Source organism: Branchiostoma floridae, chromosome 17 (assembly GCF_000003815.2).
Source record: "Branchiostoma floridae strain S238N-H82 chromosome 17, Bfl_VNyyK, whole genome shotgun sequence".
In the NCBI taxonomy this organism is placed as follows: domain Eukaryota; kingdom Metazoa; phylum Chordata; class Leptocardii; order Amphioxiformes; family Branchiostomatidae; genus Branchiostoma; species Branchiostoma floridae.
The window spans coordinates 15731176-15747449 of NC_049995.1; the positions used below are offsets into that span (position 1 = coordinate 15731176).

The following is a 16274-nucleotide window of genomic DNA, read 5'->3' on the forward strand; positions in this document are numbered from 1 at the left end:
GTAAAGTAGCAGACACATTGTGGTGAACGGTTACATAATGTAGCAAATGGCATGATAGCACAGAGCTAAGGGGTTGATGTCACTAAATATAAAATGTGTTGGAGGAAAAAAAAACATAACGGGGGCCGCCCTAAGACGGTCCCCGTCGTAAGACGGAACGGATTTTTTGCTGATCTTATTATCCATAAGTACACCGTGTTTGTTGCCACTGACTATGCTGATTACAAAGGTAAATAAACCAAGTCCATGCACACAACTTTAATTTGCATTCCAAGTATACTTCAACATATTTACTTTATGTTTTAAAAAAAACAGAATTCTAACAGTAATGTTGACAGTGCTGAATCACTGCGGTCACCGGCCTCTGCGTATTGGCGGCTCGTGTCGCTAACTATACGAACTCTTTCAAGCAGTCACACAACTGCCATGATACACATAAATAAAGCTCCATTAAACACTATGAATATGAGTCTTCAAATGTCTGTTGAGTAGAAAAGCAACCAAAAGGAAGCGACATAAACATTGCTGCCATTGTACTCCCAAGGGAGTGTGGCCGTGAAGGTGACAGACTAGAGTACGCTCCAAAGATTTATTTGACTGTAACAAATGATTCGTGATGTCTATGAAAATAAGACTTGATAGAGAGATGTAGATGATATTTTCATATAATCAGACCGAGTTTTGTTGATGTTAGCGGTGTCTTTTTTTCGTAATGTTTTGTTTAGTCGGGCATTCACAATCAGTGCATTCAGCCCATTGCCCGTAAAACATGAGCTGGATTGTTCTAGGTACAGCCTTCCTCGTGTGAGACAAGAAGTACATACAGTCACGATTTTACTGTCAAAAGTAAGCTAAAATATCACATTATTAATTTTTTCTGTGTACTTAAATTCACCACTTACTTCTGAAGAGAGCAAAATGTAAAAAAAGCGTACCGAGTTAGGCACACTGTCCAGCGTAGCACAAAATTGGAAGGTTACATACACGAAATTGTCTCACAGTGTTTGCCGCTTGTAACATGCAGCGCGAAAGGTTCATGAACCACATGAATGCATTTCTTATTCAAGTATGTTGTTCAAATCTATGTGTAAAAAATTCAGTCATCAAAATTTGACCACTCTCAGGCAACTAGCGATGGAGCGCCATGAGTTTGAGCGCAAGAAAAAGCGTACCGTGTTGGGGCACCTCCCGTTAACATAAGTCAGACTACAACATGTGAAGGGAAACATGACGTATTTGCTTGCAAATGTCACCTTTCTAGTTTATAGCTAATTTTGTTTTTTTTAATTTATTTTGGAAACAGGCCCAAAGATGAGGGTGAGGATGGAGACTGCAGTGACCATGAAGAAGAGTTCTATTACACCGAGATCGAGGTCTCGGTCGACACGGTCGCGGACACTTTCGCCAACATGTGCGCGGCGTCCCCACCCCTCCGTCAGCTCTCCCCACCCCCCGTACACCAGGTGGAGATGGCTCGACCCCCCCACGAGGACCACATGTACTTCCAGCTCCCCCCCACCGGAAAAGTGGTACAGGCCGTTATTACTTCACAGGTACATGAACCATACAAGCATAAATATGTTTGAAATTTTATTTTCTTCATTTGTTTAAAGAATTCTTAGAAAAACAAATTTGCTCTTCCAAATTTGGCTCTCATAATAATTATACATTATTGTGGTGGTGTTGCTTTATTTATAATAGGAATTGTTTCCTTTGAACTTCAGACAGTCAGTTGCAAAAAGTCAAAATACACTTTACTCCCATTATGAGAAGAAGAAATATAAGTTATCACTATAAAGAGGGTCATTTTCAACTGAGAAGTAAAATTTACTGTTTCAGTACCTTATGAAAGATTTGACTAGAAGTTTGCATTGCCATTTTGTATAAAATTTTCAGATTGACAAGACTGAACAGTTGAAGTTTATTATATTTAACATACATATACCTTGTGTTTTGCTATAAAAAGTTTTAATGATTTTATTTACAATTCTCTGCGTTCCTGTCCCCCCAGGGTGCAGCTGCTCCGATGACCATTCCAGTCCCTCCGGCAAGCGCCTTCGCCTGGCAGCAGAGTAACTCCCTCCCCAGCTCTCCTGTACTGCCCATGGCTCCTACTCCCGTAAGTAGTCTTCTGTCAGTGTGAGCATCTGTCTGTGTGTGTGTGTGTGTGTGTCTGTGTGTGTGTGTGCATGTCTGTCTGTGTGTGTCCGTGTGTGGATGGCAGCAGAGTAACTCCTGTACTGCCCATGGCGCCTACTCCGGTAAGTATGGACATTGTGTGTGTGTGTGTGTGTGTGTGTGTGTGTGTGTGTGTGTGTGTTTGTGTGTGTGTGTGTATGTGTGTGTGTGTGTGTCTGTGTGTGTGTGTGTGTGTGTCTGTGTGTGTCTGTGTGTCTTTATGCGTATAAGTCTGTGTGTGACTGTTTGCTTTATCCGTTCTTCTACACAATTGTTAAATTCTTGCTCCTTTTCCATCCCACAGATTTCTCCGCCATTCCGTCAGCGCTCCAACAGTGCATCTGTGTGTGTGACTCTATGTTTATGTGTGTATGTGTGTTTGCATGCTAGTGTGTTTAAACTTTGCCTTATCCATTCTTCTACAAGTGTTAATTTCTCGTCCCTTTCCTGTCCCGCAGATTTCTCCGCCATTCCGTCAGCGCTCCAACTGTGCATCTGTGTGTGTGTGACTCTGTGTTTGTTTGTGTTTGCATGGGAGTCAGCTTGCTTTATCCATTCTTCTACAAATGTTCATTTCTTGCTCCTTGTTGTGCATGTATGATTGTGTGTGTGTGTGTGTGTGTGTGTGAGTGTTTGCATTCAGCTAATGTTCATTTCTTCTCTCCTTTCCATCCTGCAGATTTCTCCGCCATTCCGTCAGCGCTCCAACAGCGCGTCGGCCCGGCAGCAGCAGCACCAGGCCATGTCCCCGAAGACGGCCGGCAGCGTTCCGTTCCCGCGCAAGATCCGCAGCGAGGGCAAGAAGTGCCGCAAGGTCTACGGGATGGAGAACCGCGACCTCTGGTGCACCCAGTGCCGATGGAAGAAGGCTTGTTCGCGCTTCTTGGACTAGCAGCTAAAAAGTCAGAGTTCCTTAGCCCTGAGTAATAGGCCAGCTCACGGTTTGGACTGTGCATGCCCGGGTCAAAGTTGAAGGCGTTTAACTTTGTCCTATTACCCACAATGCATCATGCCATGCCCCGGGTCAAAGGTGAAGGCCTTCAACTCTGAAATGTTACCCACAATGCACCAAGCTATGCTCCAGGTCAAAGAAACTTTGACCTATTACCCAGAATGCATCGCGCGGTGCATGAGCAGCCCAAACCGTGAGTCAGCTTATACTAGAACTGTGATATAGTTTTTTGAGAAAAAAAGGCAGTTACGTGTACTACGCTCTTTGTAAATAGTTTTGTACAAAATGTTTGAGGGAACAAGAGAGAGACTTTTTATTGTCTTCCTGATGCAGCATTAGAAAGAATTTTGTAGGACTGCAAATTTAAGACTGTGAGTTCACTGTTGTAAAAAGGCCGCAGTTTGTCAAGCACTGTCCCTCAGATTTTTCAATGTGAAAAGAAATAATTTGTATTTGGAAGGGAAGAAGAAAGGAGAGAAAGACACAAAAGTTTTTGCCAATTTAAAGGCAGCTGTACGATACAACAACTTTTTCAGGATTTGAAAACAGAAAAGTGTTTCGCACTCCCTTGTCAATTTACCAGACAAAATTAAACAACACTTGAACAAACTATCTCTATGATAGTGAACATTTTCTGCCATGTTTATTGCAAAAAAAGAGTGACACACGATATATTTCTTACAAGAAAATCTGAGAACTGCGTGATCTTACAGGTGTGGCCAAACTTGAACACGATGGTGATCACAGTCTGTGAGGGTAACATGTAATTGGTGGTGATAGTTTATGGATGTTACGAATAGTACCGTAGGCCGTATAGAATTTCCTGGAAGGAAGAAAAATGTCTCTGGAAAAGACGAGGCTTTATAATAGAAGCAGGCTAGTTACGGGTTAGGAGAAGGTTGAGTTACTGTCAGCTGTTTCACAGAAGAACAAGCTAAGATAAGACAAGATAATTAAGATGTTGTATTTTTGAGAGCATTCTTGAAGGTGTTTGCAACAGTGGAACTTGAAACATCCTGAGAATGATCTCATAGAGAAAAGTGATGCTTGTATATATCTTACTCCTCGTATGAGCTCAGTCTCTTCCTGTCATCCAATACCTTACAGAATGTATACCAATCTTAATTAAGCTTAATGATTTTAATTACAAGTATGAAATACTGGTAGAACTACAGCAATATTCACGTTTGGTTTCATATCCTTTGTTTTGACATAGACACTATAAATGCCATTCAAAAATGGTAAAACACAGTACATAAAAAACGTTGGTAAAAAAAAAAAAGAAACTAACTTTCTGATATTTTTGGTAGCAGCTCTATGAGTCGTACTATGTTTAAGGCTGGTTTTCTGCAAAATGGTAATTTTGTCAGCTTTTGAAAAGTTAGACAAAAGTTAGAAGTATGGAAGAGTCTTAATCTTTTTGTCTTAAGATGAGAAAAGTGTATAAAGTTGTTGTACAGCGTGTGTATATGAAAGTACGAGTTCGAACAACCAAAACGGTTGCGTATATTTTTGAGCGGTGTTTGGAAAACGCGGACGAAAGGGAAGAATTGTGGAGAACGGAGAATGATGTATTTTCGAGTTGAAAGTGTTGATATTTTCGTAAGTAAGCGAGACAAAAAAGAATTGTGAAACTTTGGCCAAAGAGAAGTCAGCCCTGCACAGATGACTAAGTGATTTGGTGTAAGATGATTCTACCTCGATAACGTGTGTATTTCCAATGCCTTAGGAGTTTATAACAATTGTGTTGAGAATGTACGGGAAAAGAAAGCATGTATATAAGTTAAGGTAGAGATTACGAACTGGCCGATTCACTGATTTTACCATGGCCAGTAGAGATCCCGATCGGAGTTTCTGTAGACAGAAATTCCAATAAGAAAGCAAGTAGAGTTTTAGGTTAGTTACCCTTTTATAAATCCTAAATTTCATGTCAATCCATTGATCATAAGACTAAAATTTGTTCACCTCCTTTGCGTATCAATTTATAGTTTGGATATAAAACCTGCTCTGTAACAGATATGCCCAGTGTCACTAACAAAAGATAAAAGTAGTGGATTCTACCTAAAATGTCTGACCATTTCCAAAATCATATCCAGTTGCTTGAGTAACCGCTATTTGGCATATCTTACAAGGTATATATTACAAGGCTGTCTAAGTGACATAAGTTGAATTTCGAAGTTTTGTCTATCAAGAGGATATCATTAAGTTTACAAACTACGATCGGGATCTCCAGTGTAATCTCTAACCTATAGCATACACTGTCACAAATACAGCAAATTCTTTTCTCTCCGTTTGTTGAAAATCAAAAGACGTCGTTAGCAGGGCTTAAGAAACATTGACTGTGAGGTTAAGCGTCGAACCACTAACATTTGGGCACAACTTCCACAATTTTACCACTTTCAATACTTACTTTTCACAGAACCAGAAAACCAGAACAGAACTCACTTACTCAGCATTAATCATAGGTCAATCAGGAAAATAGTTTTTGCAACATCGACATAGCAAAGGCAAGATGCAAACAGTTGTATTATGTTAACGTTTACATACTTGTGGACATTCTGACAAGTTTTTTTACCAGACTGAAGAGAAAAAAAACACAGATTCACACACTTGTGTTAACCCTTTCTCAACTGGCAAAGCCCGTAATCATCAAAGAACTGATGTAAAAAGGCTACCTTAGTCTGCAGAGGGTTAAAAAAGTTGCTTGTCTCTCATTCTGGTTTACATGGATACATAGTTTCAGTAAATGGCTAATGGTAAGAAATTTAGGCCACAGATATATTCCTTTCTCTTATATGTTTTCCAAGTTGCATTTTGTATAGCAAAAATAGTTATCACTTAGGCTACACTATGTCAGTGATTACTTTGCTTTGATACAGAAGACTTTAAGTTAGCATCTAGAACAAAATGATGTGTGTTGTTCAAGTCCAGCATTCATGGTCTTTAAGTTGACGATAAGGCATTGTTGTTTATCGTTTATTGTTGTCGTGTATTCCTTTGGCTGTACAAACAACAATGGTTGCCCAACAAACTAATGCCGTAACGCATTGTTTGAAAAGTTTTCAAAATGAGTCACTGTTATCAAAACTGACTGACAGTAGATATTGTGGCATCACCATAGCAACAGCTCAACCAATCAGAAGGCTCATGTTTAGAATAAGGCATGCTTATTGGTCTAATGGTCTGAACCAATCAGCTTCCTTGTTGCACTTGAACATAGCACATCATCATTTGTCAATATCAACTTATTTCAGATCTATAACATCTAAGCAAGGAACTTTTATAAAGCTTCTTGATCTAAGATTAAGCAATGTTAAGGGTTTGTTTTGTTCGAAACCATTTCTTGTTGTATTGTCAAAAGTCATAAAATGACTTTACTAAATATAATTTTTTTCTGATTTATATGATTGTGAACTATGCACTGGATTTTGTGAAAGAACACAACAGATAGAACAACAGTCTCCCGGCAACGATAGAACAGTCTCCCGGCAACTAGAGAACAGTCTCCCGGCAACAGTAATCAGGAACATACCATGGTGCGCATACCAGAGGGGTGGACAGGCCAACTTAGTTTATACTGGTCCACTCTCTGTTAAGGGTTTATCAATCAACAGTTAATGAACTAGATATGACTGTAACTAGTTAACTAGTTGATAACTGTATTCCAGCTAATTATACCAGGGCTGTTTCCAGCTTTTAATTTTTATCCATCCTGCACTCATTGTTTATGAGCCCATGTTCTTAATTTTCATTGTTAAATCTGTTGTTATAAGATTTGCAAAAATATATTTTCACCAATTTTATTTCATAAAGTTTCAGATTTTTTTAACAGATGGGGTGAAAATTTGTCCATCACACTCATTGTTTGGGTGCCCAAAATGTTAATTTTCACTGTTACATCTGCCATGATTGTAGGATCACGGAAATATATTTTCATTCAGTTCCATGTCATGGAATTTTGTTAACATTCTCCATGGGCAAATACTGTAAATGCATAAATTGTACAGGTGGTTTTATGTTTGCAGTTTTTGTGTTGTAAATTTACCGCAAACTTTAAACCGCCACAAACATTTTTCTATGGCAGTAAGAGACTACAGTGCATGGCACTGCCGCCAACTTTAAATCACTGCAAACAGTCCTTTTGCCCGCTAACGCGAAATTAAATCCCAGCAAACTTAAATACATTTACAGTAACCATCTGGGACAAAGGGACTTGTCATGGAAACAGCCCTGGTTCATATTCTCACTTTGAGCAGCATTTACAGCATTTATCTTAGACTACTGGGGATGAATCAACTGTACATGAAACTTGTAAACCACGCAAACACGTTTGTTGTATGATCGTGTATCTTGTGTACCAGTGACGTTTTGACGTCGACATTGTCAACAACCTTTTCTAGTTGAATAAACAATGTTCTGTATAGAAAGTGCTTGTTTTTCTTGAGTGTTCTAGTTGACATTGCTCCAGTTCATAATCTATACAGTAGAGCTAAGATAGGTCGCAATATGGGGGCTAGATACAAAGTGTGGTTTGAAGTTAAAGTTGTCCTTGCATCTGTAACAGATGCTTAGGGTTGGTGCCCATCTCTATTTCTGTAGCCTTTGGGCCACACGTCTCTGCAAGCTACTACAGCAGAGGGCGTTGCACTAACTGCTGTTGTAGAACACTGAATAACAATAAAGGTGGTATAGAACCAGACACGTGGGAAGAAAAGGATAGGCCCAATTTATCTCACAAGCGCAGAATGGAGTAAGGTCAAAGCAAACATACGTCAGGAACCAATTATTTACTTCTACTGCAAGGGAGAGAGAAAGACAGTTCAAATAATACTTCTTGAGATTAACAAATTGAAATTGTTTGGCAACAGAGGTTGTGGTAGACCAAGGAAAACCTGGATGGAGTGTGTTTGGTGAGACATCAAAATGTGTGGTTTAACTAGGGTGAACCCGCTGGACAGAGCCGCATGGAAGTGCGTGTGAAGACTATCCGACTGCTGCCTGCCCCTGTGACAGGGAACCCAGCAGCAGTATAATCAAACACTGGGTACTACTACTAACAAGATACCCTGGAGGAAAAGAATAGCCCATATATATGCCACAGACAGCATGTGCCCCATTCAAAACACCACAAAAGTATGTGCTGAAAGTATTTAAAGCATGTGTAGAGGCTATTTTGCTTTATGGTTCAGACTCATGGACACTAACTAAGTCTCTGTCCAAGAAACTGGATTGTCACTACACCCGTCTGCTTCGTTACGCTCTGAATGTACCCTGGCAGAGTCGCATCGGAAACATAAAACTGTACAATGGACTTCCCCCGATCTCTAGAACTATTCGCAACAGGAGTGAAACAAGGATGTATTTTATCCCCCTTTCTATTTGTTATTGTCATTGACTTCCTTATGAAGAAGACCAAACAAGTCGGAGATGGCATAGCTTTTGGTGACGGGTCACTGAGTGATCTCGACTTCGCAGATGATTTAGCTGCTTTGGCCAACAGTTGTGAGAATCTGCAAGGTTTCACAGAAAGACTCTCTACCACAGGGGCGAAAATTGGACTCAGAGTAAGTGGAGAAAAACCAAAGCATGACAACATCCATATGCAGCACAATCGTGCTTGAAATGAAGTAATCCAGTATGTCGACAAATTCCACTTACTTAGGCAGCATTATTACTATGTTTGGTGGCACAGAAGAAGACGTCAAATCTAGGCTTGGCAAAGCTACTGGTATGTGGCAATATTTGAGAAAATTCTGGCTATCTAAGCAAATCAGTGTACCGTTAAAGTTAAAGTTATTCCAGACTATTGTGATGCCAATAGCCACATATGCATGTGAATCGTGGAAATGCACTGCAGAGGTAACGCATTCACTAGACACTTTCCAACGTAAATGCCTTAGGACAATCCTAGGCATCTCCTGGCGTGACCACGTCACAAATGAAGAGCTCATGCAAAGAGCTAAGGTGCCTCTAGCCAGTGAGACAGTCAGAAGAAGAAGATTGAGATTTGTTGGACATGTATGGCGTCTATCCGACAAAAGAACAACAAAAACAGCTATGTCATGGGCTCCTAAGGGCACCCGCCCCAGGGGCAGGCCTAAAACTACACTAAGACGGACAATCTTGAATGATGGAAGAAAAATGGGTTTAAACAGTATGGAGAGCATGGCAGTAGCAGCGCAAGACCGCACGCTTTGGAGAAGATATGCTCGACGAGTCGACCAATGCAACAGTGTTGCGGGAGGAACTAAGGTCTAAGGTAAGTCTAGAACTATTCAGAAAAGAAGACTGGCCCTTGCTGGCCATGTAGCACGTCATGAGGAGATGGCCTCCAAAGTTCTCCTCTGGGAACCTGATGCAAAGAGAAAAAGGGGACGACCGAACCTGACACTTAAGAAAGTTTTGGAGGAGGAGGTTGGGTTAAAGGACTACAACCTACTAGCCATCATGCTAGATAGAGATGCATGGTCAGACATTGTTAATGGCACCTCATACGAGGATGAACTGAACTGAACTGACAGCATGTGTAGTGTAGTGATGACACGACGAAGAAGAATGTGCATGTGGCTGACATAGGTGACTGTAAATGCAGAAATGTTCGCGGTGGATTAATGTTCGCGGTTTTCGCGGTGACCACTTTACCGCGAATTTAAAACCACCGCGAACATTTTTCTATATTGCAGTCTATGGTGTTATCGCGAACTTAAATCCACCGCGAAAGGTCCCTTTTCCGCTACCGCGAAATTAAATACCCGCGAACTTAAATGCATTTACAGTACTTAAGTAAGATGCTGAAATTATATTCAGAGACAACACAACAGTAGACATCTCATTGTCTATATTCAATATCAAGTCATTCAAACATATAAGCATGTCAAACTTACTGTGATATATTATCATTTTCAAAATAGATTTTATACACAAATCTGTTTTAAGTTATTGAGAATCTTTAGAGACAATAACATGTCCATGTATTGGGAATGATCTATAGTGGAGGAAAACTGCTCTGCAATTTTCAAACTGCTTATATATCACTGATGAAACCATTCCATTCAACCATACTAGTGATAGTATTATTCATTGAACATTGACATTTGCATAAAATGTACACTTCTTTGATGTTTTTGAACACCCAGCCATAAAAATTCATACTTTCAGCTCTAGATTCCTGCCGACAGTTCATAATCTGGCACCAAAACTTGGAAGAAAACATTATCAAATACAAATGACAGCAAATATTGTAATACTAGTATATTCCAACAGTATGTAATCGTAATGGTTATGCACTGTTTGCAAAGGTATTCTCTAGCTCTGGCACAAGAACAAGTGTTTAGTTACATGCACTTTTGTCATTTTTTCAAATGAAGAGCCATGGGCTTTGCTACTAGTGCCACCTATTGGTCAAAGGGAGTACTGCACCTAGCTTCCATGACAGCAAGTTTTGACCAAACATAACAACTTACATACAAGAGTACCATCATTGAAGGAATGTACTTTATCATAAAGTTATTATTTGAAGTTTACAATCTGGCCAAAATATAATTTTGTAAAGCACTAGTTTGCTATTCCAACCGCAACTGCAAATGCGGCACTTCACTCGCTTGTACCTCCATTACAAACTTTCATACAAAGGTAACTGTTTTCCCTCTTCTAGGGTACATTACCCTTTCTTTTTTGATAATCAGAGTGTAGGGGATACAAATCACAGCATTAATTATACAAATCACAGCATAGGGGGCACAAATAACAGCATAGGGGTCCCTTATGTTCAACTTTGCTGGCGAAACGCCTGACCTCCATGCTACTTGTCCTTCTTGTCGCCCTGCCTTCCCACCCAGTGGTCCATGGACTGGTGTTGTTCGATGAAGTCCGCAGCAGCGTCGCTCAGCGCCAATGGCACCAGGCTGAAATCATACACCCTTGTTCAAGTTGTTGTCAAGCTGGAGCTTTTCATGCGCAGCAAAGTCAACCATGTTTGCTATCATTTAGCACTCCCAAGATCGAAATGTGTGCGATCCATAGCCTCAGTTGCAGCCTTCGAACGGGGCTGTTTTTTTATTTGGGAGGGATGTTCAATGTTGGCTAGATTCTCTTGCGCCGGGAAAGCAAAAAGAAAACTCCCTTCCCCAGCAAACTCCCCTTTCCCAGTGCAATAGAGCCTAGCCAACGTTGAAAATCGTGATTTTCATCCATTTTTATGCTAACCACAAGCAATTTCACAATGACGATTTGGAGCCAAAATTTTACATAATGCAGCTTTAAGATGTTTGAGAACTATAATGGAAACAAAAGTGATGATTGTGTATTGTGTGTGGTGTAACTGGTAGCCTAGAGCGTTTGACTCAGAATCTATAACTAACACGACCTTCCTCACTTCACCCAGGTGTAAAATGGGTACCTGACTTCGGTCGGGGAGGTAAAAGAAAAGTCTACCTTTCCCTTCTGTCTGAACTGAGTGCAGTGCTACATTGTCCTTGTATCTCCAAAAGCAAATAGAAAAAAATCTATGTTCAAAGAAGCGACCTACCCCTGTATGGCGCTGGCAGCGGCGATCTTCCAGGGAAGCACCACCCAGAACTGGTTTCTCCGTACAGCATCCACGATCTGCTGAACCACCCAGTCTGGCTCCATGGTCTCCACTTCCCTATGGCATCGAACAAATAACGCAATAAGAGGCAGCAGACTGAGAGCACTGAGAAGTTGTATCACCTCACCGGTCCCATAGCCTCACCGGCCGTAGGGGCAGCAATGCCATCAACATAAGTTGTATGGCAAGACTTAATTGTGCTTATTACGAATTACACAGAAACACTCTCTGTCTCTCAGACACACACACACACAGACTCTCTGATGCACACAAACTCTCTCTCTCTCTCACATACGCACGCACACACAGACATACACACAGTGTGACATACACACACAAACTCTTTCCCCCCCCCCCCACACACACATCTAAAGAAACACACACACACATATACATGTATGTTACCCACACACACAAACACTGTCACACATACTTACAGAGAAACATATACAGAAACACACACATACACACAAACACACACAGAAACATAAACTCCCTAACTTACTTGACCTTAGCCCCAGTGAACATGCCCGTGTTGATGAAGGTGGGGCACACACAGGTCACATGGATTCCGCTCAGCTTTTGGACACGCAGCTCTTGCTGGGGGGAAACAGTCCAAAAGTTAGAAACTGGATTTAGGTGTGGAGAATCTCAAAAACTACTCACTTGCATCATACTGTTGAACTGAAAAGGGCAGGGGTCCTTCTCAGTGTTGAGAGGATCAAAAACCGTTCTGTTCGATAACCCGAGACTAGTGGTGCGTACCTAAACTCAATTTCAGGTTCAAGTCCAGCAGTTCAGGTTCAGGTCTGGACTTAAAGTCCGGACCAGAACCCATCACCGCATATTATATGAATTTTTTTTGAGGGGGATGGGGGGATGGAGCATATAAAATTGCATGTTAGCATGAATTGAAATGGAATGTGAAAAATACATGCAAATGATAGACAGCCAATGTAAACACGAACTGTTTTTTGTCTTTTTCCAGTACAAATTTCACTGTCTATGGAAGGTTTAAGACGGTTTAGAACAAAAAAAGGGAATATAAGTGACAGATTGCTTTTTGCAAGTCCGGACTTGGCTCCGGACATTTAGGTTTTTTTGGACTTGGACCTAAACGTTTTTAGGTCCAATTCCAAGTCCGGGCTTTAGGTACGCACCACTACCCGAGACTGTTTCTCCTATTAGATCAGTTAGTCTCCACTCTAAGTGGGTAGTTGAGCTGGCCTCAATCATGATGTTTCCGACTCAGGGCGAAGTGATGCTGTTACAGTAACCCGTAACCTTGGAGTGGCCTTCGGGTAACACCTTGAAGTGACATTCAGGTCTTGTTAAACTATGAATTGATGAGTAAAGGAGGTGAAGACGAATTTTAGATAGTCCAAAATTTGAAAGGAAACAAAAGTAAGCCAAAGCCAAGGTAAGTTTGATGCAAATGAGTTGTGTATTGCTTGAGTAACCGCTATTTGGTGCATCATATTGTTGGATGTTTACCCTACCCTTTAATATTTTACGCTACATGTATTGCTAGTACAAGCCTTACCCTGATAGAGTCAGCAAACCCGACAGCACCGAACTTGCTGGTGCAGTAGTCAGCCAGCCCTGTAGTTCCAGCAACCCAGCGGCAGACAAAATAAACAAACAAACAAACAAACAAAGCCTTACCCTGATAGAGTCAGCAAACCCGACAGCACCGAACTTGCTGGTGCAGTAGTCAGCCAGCCCGGCTGTTCCAGCTAACCCAGCGGCAGACAAAATAAACAAACAAATAAACAAACAAACAAAGCCTTACCCTGATAGAGTCCGCGAACCCGACAGCGCCAAACTTGCTGGTGCAGTAGTCGGCCAGCCCGGCTGTTCCAGCGAGCCCAGCTGCGGACGCGATGCTGACCAGGTGTCCGTGGTTCTGTTCCACCATGTGAGGGAGAAATGCTTTCGTGGTCTGTGGGGAGAACATATGACATGACATAAGGTAGCCTTTAGGTTTAAGAGTCCTTCACTTGAATCTAAGCCCCGATCTAGACACAGTTTTTACAGACATCTGCGAAGCCGACAGTTTTTTCTGTGTCTAGATGGGAATTTTGTTGTCCAAACGTCAGCAAAATGTCCCCTGACAGGTCTGTAGTACTGACATCTGCGTGCAGAAGTCATTGGTGTAGGAAAAAACATGTCTAGATTGGGCTGAAAGGTTCTTGGTTCAAATCTGTAGCAGGTGCTTAGGTTGTGTGTCTGCTACTTTAGCAGTAACCATTCTGACAGCTGTCTGGTCCAGGTTGTTGACTACATTTGTTTGGTGGAAAAGAAGAAGAAAAGGCAGAGCAAAAACAATAAATTTCACTTCTGTAAAGTAACCTAAAAACATCTATAAGGAAGAGGACCTTCTTTACCCAACCTCAAACTTTCCACAGCAACTATCCAACCAGCTCCCCCACCCCAATAACATAGAAGCCATCCCTGTACAAAGTCTGGGAAGGAGGCTACTTCTTACCTAGCCTGATTAAATCTCGCTTATAGCAGCCCACCCAACATCTGCGGGGCCAACTACAGCCCAGAACAGAAGAGTTTGTGTCACACATCTGACTACTTCTCACCCAGAAGTGCGCGTTGGTGTTGATGTCCATGGTTTTCTGGATGAGGTCATCAGGGCAGTCCAGAAACTTCCGGCCCGTCACGATCCCAGCGTTGTTGATCAGGATGGTCACGTGACCCACGCTGCTCTTCACCTGTCAATCAATCAATATTACATGGACTTTGATGTTGTATTACACAGGCTTCCTTCAAATGATTTGAATACAGGACTCGGTCATTAGAATTGATGTTCTTATGATTTTTGTTCAAGGACACCAAATCTTCCCAATTTTGATTGGTGGTAATATTATGTTGGGTGATACAGAATACGCCATGCGGTATTCTATAGTATGGAATATGTCCAAGCAGATATTGGGATTGGCATCATTTTCTAACATATGTTGATAGATTTATTAGGACTTAATGTAATCTCAATCATTTGTACATGTAACATTAATGATAACGTTGTTATATGTTGATTATATTATCTCAGACCCTTACCTCTTTCATGGCCTCAATGAAAAGTGTGCTGCAGGCCAATTTGAGCTTCTTATGAATAAATAACGATTCTAACAAAACCTCTGGGTAAAGTTGGGTCAAGATTTTCTACACCAACATCTGCTTGGAAATTTGGGGTCATCTAGGAGTCAATGCCCGCTCGGTCACTGACCTTCTGCGCGACCCTGTAGATGTCGTCCCTCTTGCTACAGTCGCACACAAAGCCGAACGCCTTCCCTCCTTCCTGCCGGATCATCTGCACAGTCGCCTCGTTCGCCTCCTCGTTGATGTCCCAGGCGACGATGGTGGCCCCCAGGCGGGCGAAGCTGAGCGCCATGCCGCGGCCGAGCCCGCTACCTGCCCCGGTGATCAGCGCGATCTCGCCCGAGACAGACTTCTTGGCGGGCGGGAAAATCAGCCGAACTACGCTTAGCAACCTGGCGACTAGCGACGCCACGAAAAGCAGAACCACGCCGATAATGTCCTTCAGCAATGCCATGGCGTTTGGACGGAATAAAACTACTGATATAAATTACTACCCAACAGAATCAACGTGGGAAAGTATGGACCAAAGTTACATTGGTCTCTCACCAGCGTTCGGGGTCACACGATCGTTTTCATTCTCGCACCAGTGTTCTTTATTCAGATGGCGTCTCTCCTTTCATAGACAAACGACATGATAAATGTATTCTATTTTCCTAAACTCCGTATTTGTTACACAACATGAATATATGGGTGGATTGTATTTACTCTGAAAGCAGAGGTTGGGCTCCGGCGGTTTTTTTTTAGCCTTTTTACCGGGCTTTCTATTTTGTATTGCATCTTGTATTGTCAAATGATTATAAGGCCACAGCAAGTAAATTTTACGGATGACATCCTCTGCAGATGGCAAAAATAGTGAGATAGGGCGAAAAAAAAACAAGATGGGTAAAAAAAACAAGATGGCTAAATTTTCCAAATATACGCACTAAACGTAAAAAAAAGAATTTCTGTATTCAAGACGTGTACTAGTGTAGTAAAGGGGACACTCGTGTGGTAGACTGGTATCACTTACCAACATGGCAACAATACTCATGGCTTCCATATTGGGGCCACTTTTACAACTATCTAATTTAATTTTTAGTTTCACTTCTATAACTACAGTCATGGCTACCTGGCTAGTGTCACTTCTACAAGTACCACCATTAGCCTACAACATAACATATTTGTCCATTTTGGTACTTTCTCGTCATGTTGACCATCTCCGAAGAAAAAAAAAATCTTGTTTTTTTTTGGTGAAATCAGGCGAAAATTAATGCGCGCGCTGATGTCATCCATAAAATTTACCTGCTGTGGCCTAAATATAAAAACCTAGGTTTTGACAATACAAGATACAATACAAAATAGGAAGCCAGCTAGATAAAAACGACTAAACAAATGTTTAAAAAAACTGTCGGAGCCTAACCTCTGATTGGAGAGTAGGTTGTAATCTCTTCTGCCTGCCGTCTTTTT

At 41.5% G+C, this 16274-nt stretch overlaps 2 protein-coding genes across 2 annotated transcripts in view; one reads left to right on the top strand and one right to left on the bottom strand.

Moving 5' to 3' along the window:
* Positions 1 to 3141, top strand: part of LOC118404372 (zinc finger protein 704-like) — a gene marked incomplete at its 5' end in the record, with an annotated part of 3536 nt that extends 395 nt beyond the window's left edge. Inside the window, 3 exons of the mRNA XM_035803442.1 lie at positions 1304 to 1553; positions 2012 to 2119; positions 2858 to 3141. Of these exons, the coding sequence (XP_035659335.1) occupies positions 1304 to 1553; positions 2012 to 2119; positions 2858 to 3070 (571 nt within the window). The remainder of the gene's footprint in view (positions 1 to 1303; positions 1554 to 2011; positions 2120 to 2857) is intronic.
* Positions 3142 to 13431: 10290 nt separating this feature from the next.
* Positions 13432 to 15391, bottom strand: LOC118404373 (epidermal retinol dehydrogenase 2-like). Its single transcript, XM_035803443.1, has 3 exons — positions 14956 to 15391; positions 14309 to 14440; positions 13432 to 13659 (listed from the first exon to the last, which is right to left on the bottom strand). Exons 1-3 carry the CDS (start codon positions 15280 to 15282, stop codon positions 13432 to 13434), a joined length of 687 nt encoding a protein of 228 aa, XP_035659336.1. The 5' UTR covers positions 15283 to 15391.
* Positions 15392 to 16274: the final 883 nt, after the last annotated feature.